The sequence below is a fragment of the Daldinia loculata genome, assembly GCF_022478755.1.
Source record: "Daldinia loculata strain CBS 113971 unplaced genomic scaffold F4817scaffold_12, whole genome shotgun sequence".
NCBI lineage: Eukaryota > Fungi > Ascomycota > Sordariomycetes > Xylariales > Hypoxylaceae > Daldinia > Daldinia loculata.
The window spans coordinates 75,504-95,549 of NW_026054866.1; the positions used below are offsets into that span (position 1 = coordinate 75,504).

At 45.1% G+C, this 20,046-nt stretch overlaps 4 protein-coding genes across 4 annotated transcripts; all 4 read left to right on the forward strand.

The window, feature by feature from the left end:
* Window positions 1-1,834: 1,834 nt before the first annotated feature.
* F4817DRAFT_32320 (uncharacterized protein) lies at window positions 1,835-5,821 on the forward strand. The gene is made up of 2 exons (XM_049301483.1): window positions 1,835-2,146; window positions 2,370-5,821. Exons 1-2 carry the CDS (start codon window positions 2,129-2,131, stop codon window positions 5,661-5,663), a joined length of 3,312 nt encoding a protein of 1,103 aa, XP_049161006.1. The 5' UTR covers window positions 1,835-2,128; the 3' UTR covers window positions 5,664-5,821.
* A 1,937-nt stretch (window positions 5,822-7,758) lies between these two features.
* On the forward strand, window positions 7,759-10,387 carry F4817DRAFT_331135 (beta-tubulin). Its single transcript, XM_049302482.1, has 6 exons — window positions 7,759-8,130; window positions 8,341-8,364; window positions 8,433-8,500; window positions 8,562-8,616; window positions 8,683-9,473; window positions 9,534-10,387. The coding sequence occupies exons 1-6, from the start codon at window positions 8,119-8,121 to the stop codon at window positions 9,922-9,924; spliced, it is 1,341 nt and encodes a 446-aa protein (XP_049161007.1). The 5' UTR covers window positions 7,759-8,118; the 3' UTR covers window positions 9,925-10,387.
* Window positions 10,388-10,975: 588 nt separating this feature from the next.
* F4817DRAFT_313825 (Mss4-like protein) lies at window positions 10,976-13,535 on the forward strand (the record flags this gene model as incomplete). Its single annotated transcript, XM_049300310.1, has 3 exons — window positions 10,976-11,113; window positions 11,197-11,375; window positions 13,322-13,535. The coding sequence occupies 3 exons, from the start codon at window positions 10,976-10,978 to the stop codon at window positions 13,533-13,535; spliced, it is 531 nt and encodes a 176-aa protein (XP_049161008.1).
* A 1,165-nt stretch (window positions 13,536-14,700) lies between these two features.
* Window positions 14,701-18,672, forward strand: F4817DRAFT_32412 (nitrite reductase). The gene is made up of 4 exons (XM_049301596.1): window positions 14,701-14,856; window positions 14,920-15,070; window positions 15,130-17,135; window positions 17,194-18,672. The coding sequence occupies exons 1-4, from the start codon at window positions 14,792-14,794 to the stop codon at window positions 18,314-18,316; spliced, it is 3,345 nt and encodes a 1,114-aa protein (XP_049161009.1). The 5' UTR covers window positions 14,701-14,791; the 3' UTR covers window positions 18,317-18,672.
* Window positions 18,673-20,046: the final 1,374 nt, after the last annotated feature.

Below are 20,046 nucleotides of genomic sequence, written 5' to 3' on the forward strand. Positions count from 1 at the left end.
GTTCTAGAGAGGGATAGGTATAAGAGGTTTGATTAAGAGGCTTTTTCAAGAATCAACACCGACCAACACTGACCAACACCGAAGCCTGCTTAGGGTCCAGCTAGGACTGGCATGTAAGCTTTTAGCTTGGAAGCCGTTCAGTGCCGTAGTATGTTTCGTCGTCTAGGAATCAGTACTCTTAGCTAAAGCCAATGAGAGACGACTACAGGTCTCGGATAGTGAAATGGCGCTAGTAAGTTGCAACTAACAACAAGGGCGACAATAAATAATAATAACATCATCATCAGCAAGCAGCAGGCGGCATGCGGAGTTGCGCGTGAGAAAAGTGGGCAAGGCAAAAGTCCACTTGACTTGATCGAGTCCAAGGTTATGCTCTTTGTTCTTTGCTCTTTGCTCTTTGCTCTTTGCTCTTTGGGTATGATTTTAACAAATATATTGTATGATATTATGTATGATTTCAATACCTTCAATATTTCTACCCGGAAGCCAAGGAGAATTAACTTAAGCATAAATCAATCTAAGTCAAGGTCATCTTACGTAACATGGGATAGACGTAGATACGTACCTCTCTTTTGATGCTTTTATGTGCATCAATAATATAGGTTGTCAACATTGAATCTTCTTATGTAAGTCTTTCGATATGGAAGCTTTATTTGAGCGTTTGAGCGTTTGTTGGATCCATAGCATTAAACATCTTGAACATCTTAAACATGGCCTTGTTCTTATGCTTCTAGCTTCGAATATCCTAAAACAATTCGTTATGCACTGTTGACCGGGCCAGGTATTGTACTGTGCGTGTTAGGAAACCCGCATTGCATATTGCAGGACAGACATTTACAGGCCTTGCCCTTGGCACACGGCCTCGCCGTCTGTTTTGCTGGTTTTTGTTAGGCGTCTCAGACGATTATGGCACTGTTTCGCACGGTATGCACTGTACGAACTTGTCGAGGTCAAATTCCGTGTCGTGTAACCGGTACATGATGCGCGCTCATTCGAAAAATAGGTAGTGTAGCGCCCGCATTTACATATGGCCTGGAGAAGCCTGGCCTCCATGATTGTTACTCGCCCGAGTATACACAGATAACCTAATTGGGTAATATACATGAGAGGGTAGGTACGGAATACCTTATGTAAGGTATATGACAGGGTTAGGATATGTACCTAGTTTTTAGACTTTCTCATTTTACTGGGGAATCTGTGGCTTTAATCTTAGATCGTCGAGTGTACTTGCAGTAGGCTGGAAGTGTACTTGAAGTACTTGCAGCTGCCAGCCGGGGCCGCTTGTACATAGTAGTATCCAGCTCCGTAAACATCCCAGGGACTTTATTTTTTCGGTAATCAAAGAACCCAATCCTCGCTCACCAATGTCTTCTTTTTCTCGTTCCAAGCAAGATTCAGGTTTAGTCCCGTAATAATTACAACAGTACCTTGCTATACAATACCTTGTATGTTTCTGTTGCTGCAGCTTACCCTCCTCCCGGGATTGAGAGGTGTTTTCTATGCTCTCTTTCTATTATTATTATTATCATTCTTGTTGTAGTTGGAGGAGAGGTCACTTCTTCCTTCTGTTTTGCATAGCATAGGGAGAGACAAGTGAGATATGCTATTAGGAGTTGTAGCAATAACGACGACTACGACTACGACTACGACTACGACTAATACCAAATCAGCAGCAACAGCAGTAGCAGCATCTTAACTGCCTTAATTTTATTCTCTTCAACGCATTTACTTATACTTCGAGGGGAGAGGCTGCAGTCTTTACCTTATATCAGAACTATATAATTTGGAGTCGACCGATTTGTCCAATCGCTCTTCACTGGGCCATCCGTAGGGGCACCCAAAGTAAATATTGGCCCATCCCATCCCATCCCATCCGCACAACTGCCAAACCGTCGCGCCAGGCCACCAGACCTTCGACCGCCGACCAGCTATTTTCAGTGTACACGCATTCGATACAGAAGTTTTATAAAAACTAGAATTTTTTGTATCCCCGGGTCTCTTGGAACACCAAATATCCATGTCTCGATGAACAATGGTCACGAGAGCGTCACTGAGAGTCGACTTTTCTTCCCTTCGCCTCTCGACAGAAGGCAGCTCTCCTTTGTTCTCCTAACGCCTGTATTTCAAGATGCAGACCGTTCCGAGTGTAAGTCTAACCTGTTTGCCCATGTAATTTGCCAGCTACATTCCACCTGTTGTGAAGGACCAGTGTATTGCAGATAACTCCTTAGTCACTCGTTGCTATGCGAGACGAACTCTCGACTTGTCGTCCCTAGACTTTCCTTAGCGTTACCCCGGTGCCCCTCTGGTTTGCCGGTCTCCTACCTCTTGTCAGGCTTATAATTGGGACTGTTACTGACGTGAATTAGCTCATTGGAGCCGGCACTGCGGTTGCCACCGCGGCAACGGGTCTGGCACTTGGTGAACTGATGGACGAGCAGTCTCAGCGCCCAAATACGAGCAAGAGAAGATCAATGATAACCGACAGAGACTTCCTAAGCGTGTTTTCATCTCGACCTGGGACAACGAGCTCCGCTATCCCTGCTTCCTCTAATAATAACTTTATGCAAGACTCGAGCCAACAATCCTCATTATTGAGTACGACGAACCGATCGCGAAATCCTCGACATTCTTCACACACCCAAATAATACATACCAAGTCTTCGTTCGCGAGACACCCATCTACTAGACAAGGCGAATTTGCGCCTGCGACACCTATCGTCGAAGATTCGCGAGATTCCTTGTCCTCGAACGGTTCTTGGATACGAAGATTATCTATACGACCGCTCTCCCAGCACGGAAGCTTTAGGTCGAGCGTCGGTCCCGACTCACCATCCATAACCTTTTCCCACGGCTCTGCGGCGCCGATTCTGTCGCCAGTGGGACATCCGCCTCCTCAACCACCTCGGAATAAACTGGTCAAGCGTGCATCAGCTGTCAACGGTGGGAATACGGGTCCTCTAGTGCGGCGAGGGTCAAAAACGCAGATGACGCTGCGCAGACCGGCTACAAGTCACCAGCGATCCGCTACATTACATCAACAGATCAACAGCGATACGTCGCAGCCGTTACCAGATATAACCCTTGATCAGTGTAGTCGCCCTAGGGCCCAGACACTGACTAGTCCGGTTGAGCCTAATTTCGGTGCCAACAATAGGCCATCGAGGTGGAAGTCGTTTTGGCATTCTCGAATATTTCGAAGCCCGGCCAAATTATCGCCGCTGAGAGGCAACGATAGCGCTAGTGCGCCCGGTATAAAGCGAATCTGTGTAGAGCAACAAACTCGTCGACGAGTTTACTTAGTGGCGCCAGACTCTCTCGTCATGGGCTCATCTACTTTGGAGGTTCCAGCCGGTGACCTTACTGTATCAGAGAACCAGTCTAACACCGACAGCAGTCCGCAGTCCTCGACCAAGTCCTCGGAGTCCCCCGAAGGCACGCCCGCTAAACAACCTCGACGCTCTATTTCGATGCACTTCAATCCAACTTCGAACTGGATACCGAAAACTGGGAGTATACGACGACGTAAGCGCGGTGAGACTGTGGGTGAAACTAAACGGCACGTATCTGCCCCAGCCACAACAGGCGCGGACTCCTCAACTTTCTCCGATATGGCTGGTCATGGGGAGCTTTCGAAGGATGTCGGAGACCTGGATCACTCCGGGACAGGGTTATCTGTTGCACTTCAGCCAGCAACCCGCAAGCGAAATATTTCGTCTCCTCTACCGCCCATAACAAGACTTTCGAGCTTTCATATCGATTTGAATAAGTTCGGCTCATTGTCACCAGGCCTGCAGACCCAATTTAACGAATCAGCAACTAATACAGCGATAACCCCAAGAACTGTCTCTAATACATCACAGGCTCGGACATTAGAACGGGCCTCTACAACCGGCAGCTCTGAATACCATCGCGGGTTTACATCTGGTGATGATGATGACACAGATTTTAAGACAGATACGCCCTTTGACTCGATACGGACGGCGGCATCAGGATGCCAAAGAGGCCTCGATAGCCCATTAGAGTCAATGTTTGACGAGTCGCCCCCAAGTACTACTAGCCATAACAGCAAACCGAAACGATTATCGATCCAGGATATTCTAGGTCCGTCTTTTGATGGTAGGAATAAGATTATAGAGGAAGATGAGAGCATTCCTACGCCTGTTCGGGGAGTATATAGTGCGGCCGAATCACGATTTCTTACAGCGGATATTGAAAATCGGGATGGTTTTGACTCTATGCCAGCTTCTCCCAATTTCACTACACGCGGAGAGCTTTCTCGATTTTCACTGGACGACGATGACGATCTCGACTGGGGCAAAGAAGACGATAATGGAATATATAACCACCTATCTCCTCCTAGTTCCATGAATTCTCGAAAAGGTAGTCCAAATGCTCGAACTGCATTGTCCAACATCAACGGCAATGCGAGACCCAAGGCACGGATCGATTCCACGAGCGAACGACCTAGGAGCACCGTTTTTGACTGGACTGAACCTGTGGCCCATGAGAAGCATGACGGTATTGGTAATCATATGAGACCGAAAACCGTTCATGGTAAGCAGGAAATCGATATTAGAGGCGGGCGTACTGCGAGCCGTAGGGGTCCCACTCCCGCTCATGTGAGAAGTCAAAGTGTTCCCCTCGTTCCGGAATTGTTTGAGACCGCGACCTCGACTCCTAAGTTTGGAACCTGGGGGCTAGGCCAGAAGAACGCGAGCGAGGACTGGGATGATGACTTTGAGTTCGAGGAAGAAGATATCGATGGATTACTTGTCGGGAAAAACGAAGAATCGAAGGTCTCAATGGTTGTGCCTGCGTCAATTCAGGCTACGCAGCCTACCATCAGGGCTCACTCTGGACATATTAGGGAGCTTTCGCTTTTAGTTAACGATCTAAAGCGATTGTGTCGACTTGGTCGTGACATGGACATGCTTGGTGGATCGTCTGTAAAGCTCTGGCGAGAGGCTGAGGGCATCATCGCCCTGGCGTCGCCCGACGAAGATCCAGCAGAGGTTGCCGATTTTAAACCCGATTCTTCTGGCACGCCTACGCGATTCATCGACCAGGACTTTGAAGGGGCTGTGCATGATTCAAACGGAACTGCTAAGGTGACAGAGAGCCAACGGAATGCCGTTGTTCGCGATCGTCCTGCTGGCCGCCGTCGATCTGTCTTCTCACCAGAGGATGATATCTTCGGCACTTGGGATCACGCTGATGAGCCGGTCCCTGATCGACCGAAGACCCCAGAAAATCAAGTCGTCAACCCCGAATTCGGATCGACCAGTGTTGCTAGATCTGTTATGGAATCTATGCAGCCTCGACATTCAAGGACGAACCTAGGCCGCGAGTCATCTGGAAAGCTGAACTTTGATACGAATAGTCTGAAGGAGCTAGTCAAGCGTGCGAGCGATTTGAGAGATGGTTTATCCGACATCGTTCGCAAAGCAGATCACCTTACTCAGAGCCCCGTACGAACTCCGAAGCACACAAGGTCAGACGGAAGCCCTGCATTTACGCGAGTTTTTGACGACCCGACGTCCAGTCCTACAAGGCGGATACCTCATAGCCAAAGCAGCACCTCGATTCTTAGCAGCGGCTCAGTTGGGGCGTCTCCGTCTAATGGACTGAACCAGCGCATGCAGATGATGACGGTTAGCTAAAGAGTCCGTACCGAGAGTTCGCTCATCCGAAAACTTCCCCGATCCTCCCCATTCTCGAGCCCTCGTGGTCTAATTACAATGGGAACTGTATATGTAAAGACGCATGTATGACTTGCATAGCGTATGGTCGGTTATCGGTTTTTTCTTTTATTGCAAGATTACATACAAAGGAGACCTTGCATTTCCGCTTAATTACGTCGAGGAAACGCCAAACGAGATGGCTGTTGGCCTGATGTCGATTGTCGACCCGAGTACGAACTTGGGTTGTTCTACTTGATTCATGTTCCCTGGGTCTGAACCTGGATATACACCTTAATGCGGATTCCTCGAAGGATTATTAATATTGGCCGATCTTTTTCCACCACGATTCCGAATGCATCGGCGTTGGTACGTCTGCGAATGACGATATATTGCACCTATAGACTCACGGAGTATTATGAATACGAATTACGACTGCTGCATGCCCGGACCATGCTCGCACAATTCGACGGTTTGATCAGCCGTAGTGCACGAGATGGATCTTTCAAGGGTTCTTAATTCTATACATAGACGGGGACTGTGGGCAGAGGCCTAATCCCAATAACGCAGCAAACAACTTTGACGGGATTTGACAAGTCGCCTCCGCCTCGCATTATGCATAGCCTTTCCCTAGGCAGATGAAAAAAAGGGGTTACCGAAACCGAGATAACCTCCAATGATATATGCATTCTCGTTCGTCCAGGACATGCCACGAGTTTTTGGACGTCTCGACCTTGCGATGTTCATGGTGCCGGAAAACAGCTCGGTGTGACGAATCACTTTGTATTTGATTTCAGCATGGATGAAAGAAAAACGAATTGATTAGTTCTTTTTTGTTTCTTTTTTTCCGTAGTTTTTAAAAGGTACGGCATTGGCATGGCACTATGGTCTGGCACAGGCATACGGCATCAGGAGTGCATTCATCGTACAGGTAGACAGGTCGGCTTGGGTTATGGCAGGCTGGCTGGACAAAAACAAGTAGAAAATAGGAAATACTAGGCGATCGATTTGGTCGACCTTGTTAGGAATTCCGCTGCGGTCTTTCCGTCTTTGATGTTCGAGATATGTCCCGCTTATGTATCACTCCAGATTGTTTTTGATATGATATGATAGGATCGTGTTGTCACTATGGGGTTTAACCCACTCATCGTAGGAACAGCCACGTCTTATACAGTAAAAACTCGCCATAACGAATCTAGTATATAGCGAATTCGCTTTATAGCGAATTGAAATCCCGGATTCTTGAATTTTGTATGTAGATTAACGAATTTTTTTATATAACGAAATTCGTTAGCTTCGTGACAAATTACCACTAAATTCGTTGTAAAGTGAGTAAAGCTATACCGTTTTTAGCTTAGTACATAACTATTTCCGGAAAATATTTACCCAATTTTGCTTAAGCCCATGACTTTATATGGCTTTATGGTCTGTGCCTAAGCACCTTACCTTTTTAGGAGGTACTTTGTCGATGTACTTTATTTACTTAATAACGAATTCACTTTATAACGAATCTGACCCCGTGTTTTTTCAAATTCGTTATGGCGAGTTTTTACTGTATAGGCGTCTACACCGCCAAATATACATAGCGGCAAGGATACCGAAGTTGAAAATTGATTAGCTACCTGACCTATCTCATGTACGTATTCATCAGATGCTAATTTATAATCGAGGAGAATCTAGGCAGCAGAATAGACAATCGGTTTATTATCGTTGCTTCCGAGGTGCTTACGTCTAGTTAAATAACTCGCCTTATGTATAAATATAAATATAAATATAAATCCGAGCTGATGTTACATAAAAATCTCAGGCAGCAGGATAACTAAGTGACTGACTGACTGTATCACGTATGCTTCCATATTGATGCCACCGCGTTGGTTGAAGTGGTATTAGTGTTAGTGTTGTTGTTGTTGTTGATGTTGATGATAAGGAGATGCAGGCCTAGAAAGATGGTTGCCAAGCGCCCGCAGCTACGGTACACAATACTGTCAATATATGGTAAATTAGAAGTAATTAGACTAGCCTGTATGTACCTTGTACTTTCTCCGCCTCTATACCGAGATTATGGTCTGTGCTCTATGTTCCCCTTAAACAAGTGCAGCAAGTAACAGCAAGCGCAGTAGGAAAGCAGTGGCAGAGTGGGCAGCATTGAGAAAAAGAGGGGCCACCCCCTTGCCAGGCTATTGGAGCGATTGGAGCGATTGGGAGCGACCCTTTCCATTTTGGAAATTTACAAGCAAAAAAAGCTGCCCTCAACTTTCTTCCACCCAAAACCGCAAGGCACAACACAACTCTCTCTTCCTCAAACCACACAAACCACACACCGCTCCTCTTAGTTTTCCTCCCTTAAACTTCTACGACTACCATTCTCAGGAACGCATCCTTTTCTTACCTCTTCCTTCAGTCGTGTTCGATACTATCATAATCAACCACCGTCAAAATGCGTGAGATCGTAAGTCATATCAAATTCTTGTTTACCCCTAACCGAAGCCTAGTATCACTAGGGAGAAACCCCTGAACGCGTCCGAAAAAAACTCCAAATCCCCCTTAGTTCTGCCCCTCATATACACAACGCCGCCATATCTACATTTCATATTGCAACTACATCAAATTGTATAGCAACGTGTCGGGAAATTCAAAGCTAACCGTGTTTCGTCAATAGGTTCATCTTCAGACAGGCCAATGTGTAAGTAACAGCGATCATCGAAGAACCACGGATATAAAAATACAGCGGGGCTTACACGAAGATGATAGGGTAACCAAATCGGTGCTGCTTTCTGGCAAACCATCTCCAGCGAGCACGGTCTCGACAGCAATGGCGTGTATGTATTCGACTTGTCCATTCTTACTACTAAGAATATCTAACTAATCATCAATCAACAGTTACAATGGTACTTCCGAGCTCCAGCTCGAGCGCATGAGCGTCTACTTCAACGAGGTACGAATTTATAGGAACCAGGGATAAATAAATGGGGATAATTGCTAATTGCCTCTACGCGTGCAGGCTTCCGGCAACAAGTATGTTCCTCGTGCCGTCCTCGTCGATCTCGAGCCCGGTACCATGGACGCCGTCCGTGCTGGTCCCTTCGGTCAGCTCTTCCGACCCGACAACTTCGTCTTCGGTCAATCCGGTGCCGGAAACAACTGGGCCAAGGGTCATTACACTGAGGGTGCCGAGTTGGTTGACCAAGTTCTCGATGTCGTTCGTCGTGAGGCTGAAGGCTGTGACTGCCTCCAGGGTTTCCAGATCACCCACTCCCTCGGTGGTGGTACCGGTGCCGGTATGGGTACCCTGTTGATCTCCAAGATCCGCGAGGAGTTCCCCGACCGTATGATGGCCACCTTCTCCGTCATGCCCTCCCCTAAGGTTTCCGACACCGTTGTCGAGCCTTACAACGCCACCCTCTCCGTCCACCAGCTGGTCGAGAACTCCGACGAGACCTTCTGTATCGACAACGAGGCTCTGTATGACATCTGCATGCGCACGCTGAAGCTGTCCAACCCCTCGTACGGTGACCTGAACCACTTGGTCTCTGCTGTCATGTCCGGCGTTACTACTTGCTTGCGTTTCCCCGGTCAGCTAAACTCTGACCTGCGCAAGCTTGCCGTGAACATGGTTCCTTTCCCTCGTCTCCACTTCTTCATGGTCGGCTTCGCCCCCCTGACCAGCCGTGGCGCTCACTCTTTCCGTGCCGTCACCGTCCCTGAGTTGACTCAGCAGATGTTCGACCCCAAGAACATGATGGCTGCTTCCGATTTCCGTAACGGTCGCTACCTGACGTGCTCAGCCATTTTGTATGATATCCCCTTTAAATTTTTATGCACATTACTTGTTTGCTGACTTGAATTCTCTAGCCGTGGTAAGGTCTCGATGAAGGAAGTTGAAGACCAGATGCGCAACGTTCAGAACAAGAACTCGTCCTACTTCGTTGAGTGGATCCCCAACAACGTCCAGACCGCTCTCTGCTCGATTCCTCCCCGTGGCCTCAAGATGTCTTCTACCTTCGTCGGTAACTCGACCGCTATCCAGGAGCTGTTCAAGCGTGTCGGCGAGCAGTTCACTGCCATGTTCCGACGAAAGGCTTTCTTGCATTGGTACACTGGTGAGGGTATGGACGAGATGGAGTTCACCGAGGCTGAGTCCAACATGAACGACTTGGTCAGCGAATATCAGCAGTACCAGGATGCCGGTGTCGACGAGGAGGAAGAGGAATTCGAGGAGGAGGCCCCGTTGGAGGAGGAGTAAGCGTTCCGTCATATACCCCATATCCATAAGCGGCAACCTACGGAATGGTGGCACGGCACGGGTGGGTGACTAAGGCATGTCACGGTTTTGTGGTTCCCGCTTCCCTATACTATTCTCACGCCCCCTTCGTTACCCAGACGTTCAATGGATATAGTAGTACCTTAATAAGAAATTGATCAACCGTGGTCAATTGAACTGTCTGCGGGGCTTGTTAGATATACCTCTTTGGTGTGCGTCTGGAGAGAAAAAAGGAAAAATTATTCATTAGTAGTAACAAGAACAATAATTGATCGTCTTGTACTAATTACTTACTATTCTTGGCCTGCGTTTTCGTAGGGCCTGTAATACAGTTCCATTCCGACTTGTGAAGAGTGATGTGTATCGTCTATATTTGCCCGTTAGAGACTAGTGATGGGTTTCTACGTTCCTCAACTTGATTCCTCTTATATGGTTCTCATACAAGCATAAGCGTCTCTTAGTTGAACTGAAAAGAATAACCATTCGGTTACTTATAAGTGCGTAAATGGCTTGGATTCTCCCGATTTATTATTAATCATAAGTCTACTACCAAACACTTCCCATGACGTAAGGGGATTCTAGGCTTTCCGGACGATTACTTATGCGAAATCCTTAGGAGCTATCAGTAAACACCGAAATTTAAATCCATTATCCTTGTCATTCACCCTTGGGATAACTTATATCTCATTTCCTTCTGTCTTGATCGACTATAAACTCCGCGTCGTGGTAGCTTGTCGGCGCGTCTTATTGCCGATTACTGTGCTGAATAATAGAGACGCGGAGGCGTAGCAGGATGGAATTGCGTCGACTTACCTATGTAGGGTGTTCATGAGGGAGGTATGGTTGCTGCTATGCTGTATGCGGGTGGGTAGATGTTTAGCAAGTATATAATTTGGATGATGCCTACGTGAATAGATACCATGAATGAGATTTACTTATAAGTCGCGGACCGCTTCCTACTCAACTTTACTTAGAATACTATATATAAACCGAACTGCTCAAAGAGAGAGAGAGAGAAATAGCTTATACGACCATGGCTACCTCCACCACCAACGACAACTCCCTGCCCAAGCCGTCGCACTTCCCCTTGGCCGGGGGTGCCAACGACGGCTGGTCCACCGAGGACGAAGCTACGGCGACGTGCTACTGCGGCGCCGTGCAGCTGTCCTTCGTAAGTCTACCTTACCTTACCTTAGCTATTCCAACATGGCCTTACATATAGTATGTACATCTCATCTAACACTACCACAACAGCCAACCCACGGCCCGGGCCTAGTCGACGTGTTCGTGTGCAACTGCTCCGACTGCCGGAAGATCACAGCGTCGATGTTCGCGACGGGCTTCATCGTCAAAGATACACACTTGAAGCACGTGCGCGGGCGGGAGAATCTGAAGACGTATGGACAGGATAGGACTATTGCTTCTGGACACACGTATGTATGTCTTTATTAAGAAAACTTTCCTTGCTTACTTACGTCACATTTTTTCGGAGGAAAGTTTTCGCTTTTAAATTTGAACCGGGGGGGGGAGGGCTTAAAATTCAGAAACACAAACCAATACGCAATAAAATTAATAAAATAAAGATTTAACCAATTAGGTTACTTAATTAATTAGGTTAAAAAAATACACCTAATTAAATCACTTAATTTTAAACATTAACTAATACGCAATTTAATTAATTAAATAATAAATAAAATAAATAATAAAATAAAACATTTAATTAATATAAAATAACGTGATTTATAACTTCGATAATTATTGCTATTATAATAAACAAGTTAATTATATAAAATGTACGCATTTTACCAAAAACCTTAAATTTACAGTTTAATAAATAAACCAATTAAATTAAATATAACTTTAATTTAATATTACTTATATTATTAAACTTTAATTTATATAATTACTTTTAATTGGTTAATAATAACTTATATATATAACGTTTTTTTTTTATTTAAAATTTAACCTTTTTTTACTTTTTACACTTTTTTACCTAATTTACTTTAACACCATATATATATTACTTGTTTATTAATATTATAATATTGTGAATTTTATTTTTAGTTATTATTGTTAATGTTTTTACCAGGTATATATTAATTTATTATCCTTTTTTTAATTATTTTAATATTATATACGTATTATTAATTTATTAACATTATAATATCGTAAACTTTACTTTTGTTATTATTGTTAATGCCATTTATAAATACGTATTAATTTTTTATATTTTTTTTAATATTATATACATATCGTTTATTTATTAATATTATAATATTATAAACTTTATTTTTATTAATTTAATCTTTTAATAACTTATATATATAATAACTACTTTTTTAACATTTAACCTTTTTTTTCCTTTTATATTTTTTTACTTATTATTATATATATATTATTTATTTGTTAATATTATTATATTATAAACTTTATTTTTATTAATTTAATTTTTAATGGATTAATTTATTAATTTATTAATTTAATTATTAATTAACTAATTAATTTAATTAGTAATTTATATATAATAACTTTTTTTTTAACATTTAACTTTTTTTTTTTTTTTTTTACATTTTTTTACTTATTATTATATATATATCGTTTATTTATTAATATTAAAGTATTATAAACTTTATTTGTTTATTATTATAAACTTTTACATAAAGTTATTAAAAAGCAATTTTCAAGTATACGTTATTAACTTAACTTTGTATTACGTAATTAACTTGTTTATTTTATTTTTTATAATTAATTAAATATAACGTTTCCGTTTATTTTATTATTTAATACTTTTTTATTTTTATATTTTTTTTTTTAATTTTTTTTAATAATATAAATCCTTTGTTTTATTATTTAAAAAATAATATCGTAAACTTTATTTTTATTTTAATAAAATCTTTTTAAAATGTTTAATAAATTAACTAAACGCATGTTATAAATTGTAAAATAAAAGCTTGCCGTAAATAATAATTTATTATTAAACACTTTTCGGAAAAACCGTTAAAAGTAACGAGGGGTATAAAAGGGTATTTTTTTATATTAAAAATATTAATTTTATATATAAAATAACTTATATATCGTTATTTTATAAATCTTATTAACCATATATATAATTACAAAGTTAATTACGTAAATTTTTTTTTTTATTACATATATAATATAATTAAATATATTACTTTTTTACATACAAATAAGCAATCTAAAATTGTAACAAAATTATAATTTTCAAGTTATAACGAAAAAATTTTCGTCCCTAAAATAATGCTTGCTCGATTTTCACATTGTTTAGTACTTACTTACTTACTTACTTTACTTACTTACTTACTTACTTACTTACTCACTGGATACTTATACTTGGGCTCAACTGACAAACTCGTCACAGCACGACCAACTACTTCTGCAACACCTGCGGCTCCCTCATGTACCGCGTCAGCGCCGGATTCCCGGGCCACAGCGCCCTGCGCCTCGGCACCGTGGACGACTTCGCGCTGCACGAGACGGAGCTGAAGCCGCGCGTGGAGCAGTATGTTAAGGATCGGGTTGGTTGGCTGCATGGGGCGGAGGGCGTGAGACAGGTGCAGGGGAGCGCTTATTAGACTTGTGGAGAGTAGATTGGGTATTTATGTAAGGGGTAGATGAGTATATTATAAAAAGAGAGGGCGTTAATGAGATGAGAAAAAAAGAAAAGAATATGAAATTGTCGAATTTGCTGTCCATGCAGATCTGTAAATATCGATCTTCGGATGCAGGTACTTATTCATTTGTAAGTCTTGATCTAATGCGAGAACCCGATAATTCAAGACATATATATATTCCAGGTACTTATACATCTCCATGGAAACCAAACTCATATTTCCAGTCAAAGACATCTCCGAGTCATTCACATTTATAAAAAGCCTCACGAATCAACCGACGATAAATAATAATAAGCCCCAATACCGAACATAGTCCGTAAATGCGCCGATACACCATCCACGCATAATATCATAACATAATAAAAGCCCAACGTCTTCTGTTCTAGGCCAACCCTCGTATGAGATGAAGAGAGAGAGCAAAATATATATAAATAAACGAACGAACGTCGCCGGAGATGCAGAATTCCTCGGGCGAGCAGTGAATGTTGAATAATAGCAACGAATCAAGCGCTGCTTTCTTTCTCCGCGGCCATCGGGTCCCCTTTTAATTGGTCAATCGTGTGTTACCTTATCGAAAGGTCCCCCTTTTTATCACCTTGTCGGTCCACTCCCCCCTGGCTCGGCTCTAGGCTTAGCATTTACATAGTGTACTGACATACCTACCTATATACGACGATTATTAGAGCAGTCGACGACCGCTAAGCTCAGCATAACAGGGCGTGTAGCGTGCTGTTAGATTATGGTGATATCTTCGATGGAGCATACCTAGTAAGTAGGTAGCTAGACGAGAATAGCGGGCCGTATTCTCGAGATCCTAGATAATTCTAGTTAAGCTCCTGTATAATATACCAGGAATACCCAATGGGAGTCCTGGAGATCTTGGCTGTAGTCAGCTTTTCTTACCTACCAGTGATAGGTTCGGAGATGCACATATCTCACTGGGAGGCATATACTATGGATGTGATCCTGTCGTCTATTTTGTCGTTGGACAACCCGCCTGCTAACCCGCCTGCTTTGCTCTGCCCTGCTCCGTAGTCTTGTGATTTCTCCCTACCGTCTCATACACTTCTTCGTTGTGTAATACTTCCCCTATCTTTTAAACATCATTAATCGTATTAGCAACGCCCCTTTACATATTGTAACACGGCATATGTAAGCAGAGTTGGGGTTTGTGACGTAGTAGTCGACGAATCCATCCTATCTACTTCAACGTCAATATGGCCGTCGATAAGAGGAAAACCCTGGTTGTTGTCGGCCTGGGAATGGTCGGCATCGCATTCATGTGAGCGACTACTCATCTTAAGAATTCGGAATCGTGTCAAGTTTCTAATCAGTTTAACTATAGAGAAAAACTCCTGAAGCTCGATGTTAGGACTCGCGAATATGATATTATTGTCATCGGCGAAGAACCCCACCTCGCATATAATCGAGTTGGTCTCACGAGCTTCTTTAGCCACCGGAAAGTCGAGAACTTATACCTTAACCCAAAGGAATGGGTAAGTCTCTGCTTCAAGACAGATCCTATGTCTAGATGTGTTACTTATAAGAAATTTAGTATGCGCTGCAAGCTCCGGACAACAAATTGAGTTATCATTTGAACACCTTGGTCACCAGCATCGATTCTACAAATAAAACAGTATCTTGCGCCAACGGCGACGTCGTCTCATACGATATCCTAGTTCTAGCAACTGGTTCCGATGCCGTTCTTCCAAGGCATACCCCCGGCCACGACGCCAATGGAGTCTTCGTCTACCGGACCATCGAAGACCTAGAAAAACTCATCACTTTTAGAGAGTCTCATAAAGGGACAGTCGGAGTCGTCGTCGGCGGTGGCTTGCTCGGCCTCGAAGCGGCGAATGCCATGATGGACTTGCAATGCTACGAAAGGGTAAAACTAATCGAGAGGAATCGATGGGTCCTAAGTCGACAGCTGGATGCTGACGCTGGTAACTTGGTTGTCGAAAAAGTTACAGCCTTGGGACTTGATATATTACTAAGTAAGAGAGTGGGAAAGATAAACACAGACGAAGAAAATAATGTCACAGGAGTTATATTCGAAGATGGCGAGCAAATGGACTGTTCCACTATTTGCTTTGCCATCGGTGTACGGCCGCGGGATAGCCTGGCAAGAAGCGCTGGTATCAAGTGCGCTGATCGGGGAGGTGGAATCCTCGTCAACGACGACTTGAGTACGAGTATTCCCGATATCTACGCCATCGGAGAGTGCGCGAGCTGGAAAAACCAGACGTTCGGCCTCATCGCCCCTGGTGTCGAGATGGCCGACGTGCTATCATTCAACCTAACACAAGCCAAGCTCCATCAGCCGAGAACTTTCAAGCGACCCGACTTGAGCACCAAGCTGAAGCTCCTCGGAGTTGACGTCGCCAGTTTCGGTGACTTTTTCGCCGACAGAGACGGCCCTAGTTCCCTACCAGCAAAAGCAGCGAGGAAAAAGACGGACGACCAGAGCGCCGTCAAGAAAGTCGTCAGCGGGCCTCCTCCGCCGCCGGTCAAGGCTCTTATATACAAGGATCCATTCGCCCAGGTATATAAGAAATACCTATTCACCACCGATGGAAAATACCTGCTCGGCGGGATGATGATTGGAGACACTAGCGATTATATAAAATTAGTGCCTATGGTCAAGAACCAGAAAGAACTCACTATCCCCCCAGCCGAACTTATTCTCGGCGCGAAGAAAGAAGGCGATGATGGCGCTGCTGATCTTGATGACGACACGCAAGTTTGCTCTTGCCACAACGTCACGAAAGGGGATATAGTCCAGAGCGTAAAGGACGGCACGTGTAAGACGATAGGGGATGTTAAAGCTTGCACCAAGGCCGGTACAGGTTGCGGTGGTTGCATGCCCCTCGTCACAAGCATTTTCACCAAGACTATGACCGACATGGGCGCCGAGGTAACAAATTACCTGTGCGCGCACTTCAACTACTCTCGTGCCGATTTATATAACATCATCATGGTTAAGAGACTAAAGACTCTTCCCGATGTGATGCGAGAAGCAGGAAACGACAAGAACTCAGTCGGCTGCGAAGCCTGCAAGCCCGCCGTGGCAAGCATCTTTGCGTCGTTATGGAACAAGCACGTCATGGACAAGACTACACACGGTCTGCAAGACACCAACGACAGATTCCTGGGTAACATCCAGCGAAACGGTACATTCTCGGTGGTCCCTCGTGTTTCTGCCGGTGAGATCACACCAGAGAAGCTGATCATCATCGGCGAGGTCGCGAAGAAGTATAACTTATATACCAAGATCACCGGTGGACAGCGGATCGACATGTTCGGTGCTAAGAAGCAGGATTTGCTTGACATATGGACCAGACTGATAGAGGGCGGTATGGAAAGTGGACATGCCTATGCTAAATCATTACGTACTGTTAAGAGCTGCGTTGGAACGACGTGGTGTAGATTTGGTATGGGAGATAGTGTGGGTATGGCGGTACGTATAGAGGAGCGGTATAAGAGTATACGAAGTCCGCATAAGATAAAAGGGGGTGTCAGCGGTTGCGTGCGCGAGTGCGCCGAGGCTCAGAACAAGGAGTAAGCATCTCACCTAATATCACAACCCAGACAGATTACCATACTAACGACTCGATAGCTTCGGACTCATCGCCACAGAAAAAGGCTTCAACATCTTCGTCGCGGGCAATGGCGGCGCGAAGCCCAAACACTCTGAACTCCTCGCCAAGGATGTCCCGCCGTCAGAAGTCATCCCGATCTTAGACAGGTACCTGATGTTCTACATCCGCACAGCAGATAAGCTACAACGTACGGCGCGATGGCTGGAGAACCTACCAGGCGGTCTACGTTACCTAAAAGAGGTCATCCTGGAGGACAAGCTAGGTATTTGCGCTTCGCTTGAAGCCCAGATGCAAGAGCTAGTGGATTCCTTTTTCGACGAATGGGCTGAAGCCGTACGGAACCCGATAATCGCCTCCAAGTTCAAGCAGTTCGCCAACACGGACGACACGGTCGAGACCGTGGAGACGGAGAAGGACCGCGGGCAGACACGTCCCGTGTACTGGCCCAAGGACGCGGCAGCCGAGGACTTCGCCGGCCTGAAGGACCGCTGGTCCTCTACGGCCTGGCAGCCTGTCATCGAGGCTAACTACTTTGCTGGTGCCGATGCTACGCCTAACGGTATTAGTGCGAATATCAAGCGTGGTGACACTCAGCTTGCGCTTTGGCGTGTTAGGGGAAAGTATTACGCAACGCAGCAAATGTGTCCGCACAAGCGGTCCTTTGCGTTGTCGGATGGGCTCATCGGGCAGGACATCTCCCCGCCATCACCTCCGCCATCACCGCCCTCATCCCCCTCAACCGATCCTACCACTACTAAAAAAGAGCCATGTAACGACCCCAAAGCACCATGGGTCTCATGCCCATTCCACAAGCGCAACTTCGACCTGGATTCCGGAGCATGCCGCAACGACTCTTCTATGTCTATCGCTACATTCGCCGTGGAGGAGCGCACCGACGGTATGGTGTACCTAAAGCTGCCCCCAGTTGAGGAGCTGGATGCGGCACTGGGAACTACAAAGTGGATGGTGCGGAAAGAAGACGGAGGGTCGGGTCAGTTCGGCGAGCTCGATCGCCGGATCGGGTTCAAGGGGCGCCGGGGGAAGAGGCCGGCAGCGACGGGTGACGCAGAATTGTCGATGCGGAAACCTGTGGAAGTGTTGCCGAACGGTGGGGGGTGTGGTACTGCGCCGGAATGGTAGGTAGTCATGTTATCTAGATATCTCATGGTTGTATATATTTTATCTGTACATGTGTAGCGTATGGAGCGTCTTTGGATACACCTTCGGGCCAAGACGACATTGTCTGAAGTTTATGATACGTTTTTCAGCTGCTTGAGAATACAATCTCGCGTTATGATGTTGATTTAGTTGTATGACCAACGTTCGACTGTAGGCGAGCTTCAGCTGTAAGATGGGGCTGAAACAGGGCTACACTAGCATACGAAGGATTGTATGTAGGAGGCTCCATTCTCTCATCCGAGATTACTCTTTACAGTGTCGGGTGCGGCGTAGTAACGATGATAGTGGCCTGTTTGGCTGTCTATTTTGGTCATGAGATTAAATTACCTGTATGTAGGGGTAGAAGCTTGGACCTGACTACCCCAAAGTCCATCGCGATGGGAATGGCGTTCCTTTGTTTCTAGAACACGAGACGGACTGTGTCCGCGCGGGATTGGTTTCATAAGTCGCGTGTACGAAGCCATGGAGCGGCGCACTGGTCTTCTTCATCCTTCTAGAACGAATCCCCACGATCCTACTTGGACATTTGTGTTCGACTTTGCGTCATCCATGGGGGGACAGTTATGGAGGCTCTAAGACGGAGTATCAGAATGATACTCAATCGGGAGAGTAGATGACAGCACCTGCTATATATAGCGTTGCCAACCTTTACTTTGGACTCCGTGGTACGGCATGGCCGATAGAGTGACAATCCAGAAGACTTACACGTGGCGGCTGATTTTTGACGTCTTGCCCGCCACGAGGCAACTAAAACCGAAGAGCCGTGCGATCCATGCGCATGAGCATGAGCACGAGCACAAGCACGGAGCACGACGTTCAACAGTTGCTTAATCCAGTGCGTCGATGGTGCTCAAGGGAGCATTCGAAACATTGAACCGTCACTTATCACCTTGATAAGCCGGGTTGTCATTGACAACTTTCAAGCTTCCCAGCTGCCCAGTTAGTACACAGACAAGGACACGGACAGGATGTTTAAATTTGCCGTTGACTATTTATAGCGGATCGGAGCTAGCCCATTTCTGCATGTTGGTTGGTTCCAGTGACGTGCGACTGGATACGGGGTTTGGAGATGACATTCTGGAATAGTTCCATGTCTTGGTAGCTTTGAGACTGTTTCAGGTAGATTCCGCCTCGCGATAATCGTATATGTAGAGCGCGCAATTGTTTGCAATTGTTTGGATCCCGAGTAGTTCACGTTAGGGACGCAGCGGCGGGATTTGAGTGGTAAGACTTAAGGAATTCTGACAATGACAGACGAAAATAATATATACTATCTTCTTGGAGTATGTAATCTCTGCTGAGGCTTACGGGATGAAGTTCAAACAAGTTACGTGCGTTAGGAAGCATCATTAGGAAGCATGGTGAATGGTTAAACAAACAGTATTATGTGATCTTGGCTTCTGATGATGAGAATCGCAGATGCGAAAATAAGAGATGGGATAGGGGGGAGCAGGGGGAAAGATACATACCTACCTGACTAGCCACGCAGGAAGCCACAAACAGTGAATACCTCCAGACTGAAACACTGTTCGACATTAGAATCTTGCCCATTGAGGCTAGGTCAAGATGCATGTACTCTATCTCCGTGGCAAGTGCGTATGTGGCCTCCTGGACCTCAAGATGAAGGTGGAGTTGGGAAAGCCACACGTTCGAACGCACGAGGCAGCAAGCACATGGAAAAGTCCGCAGCT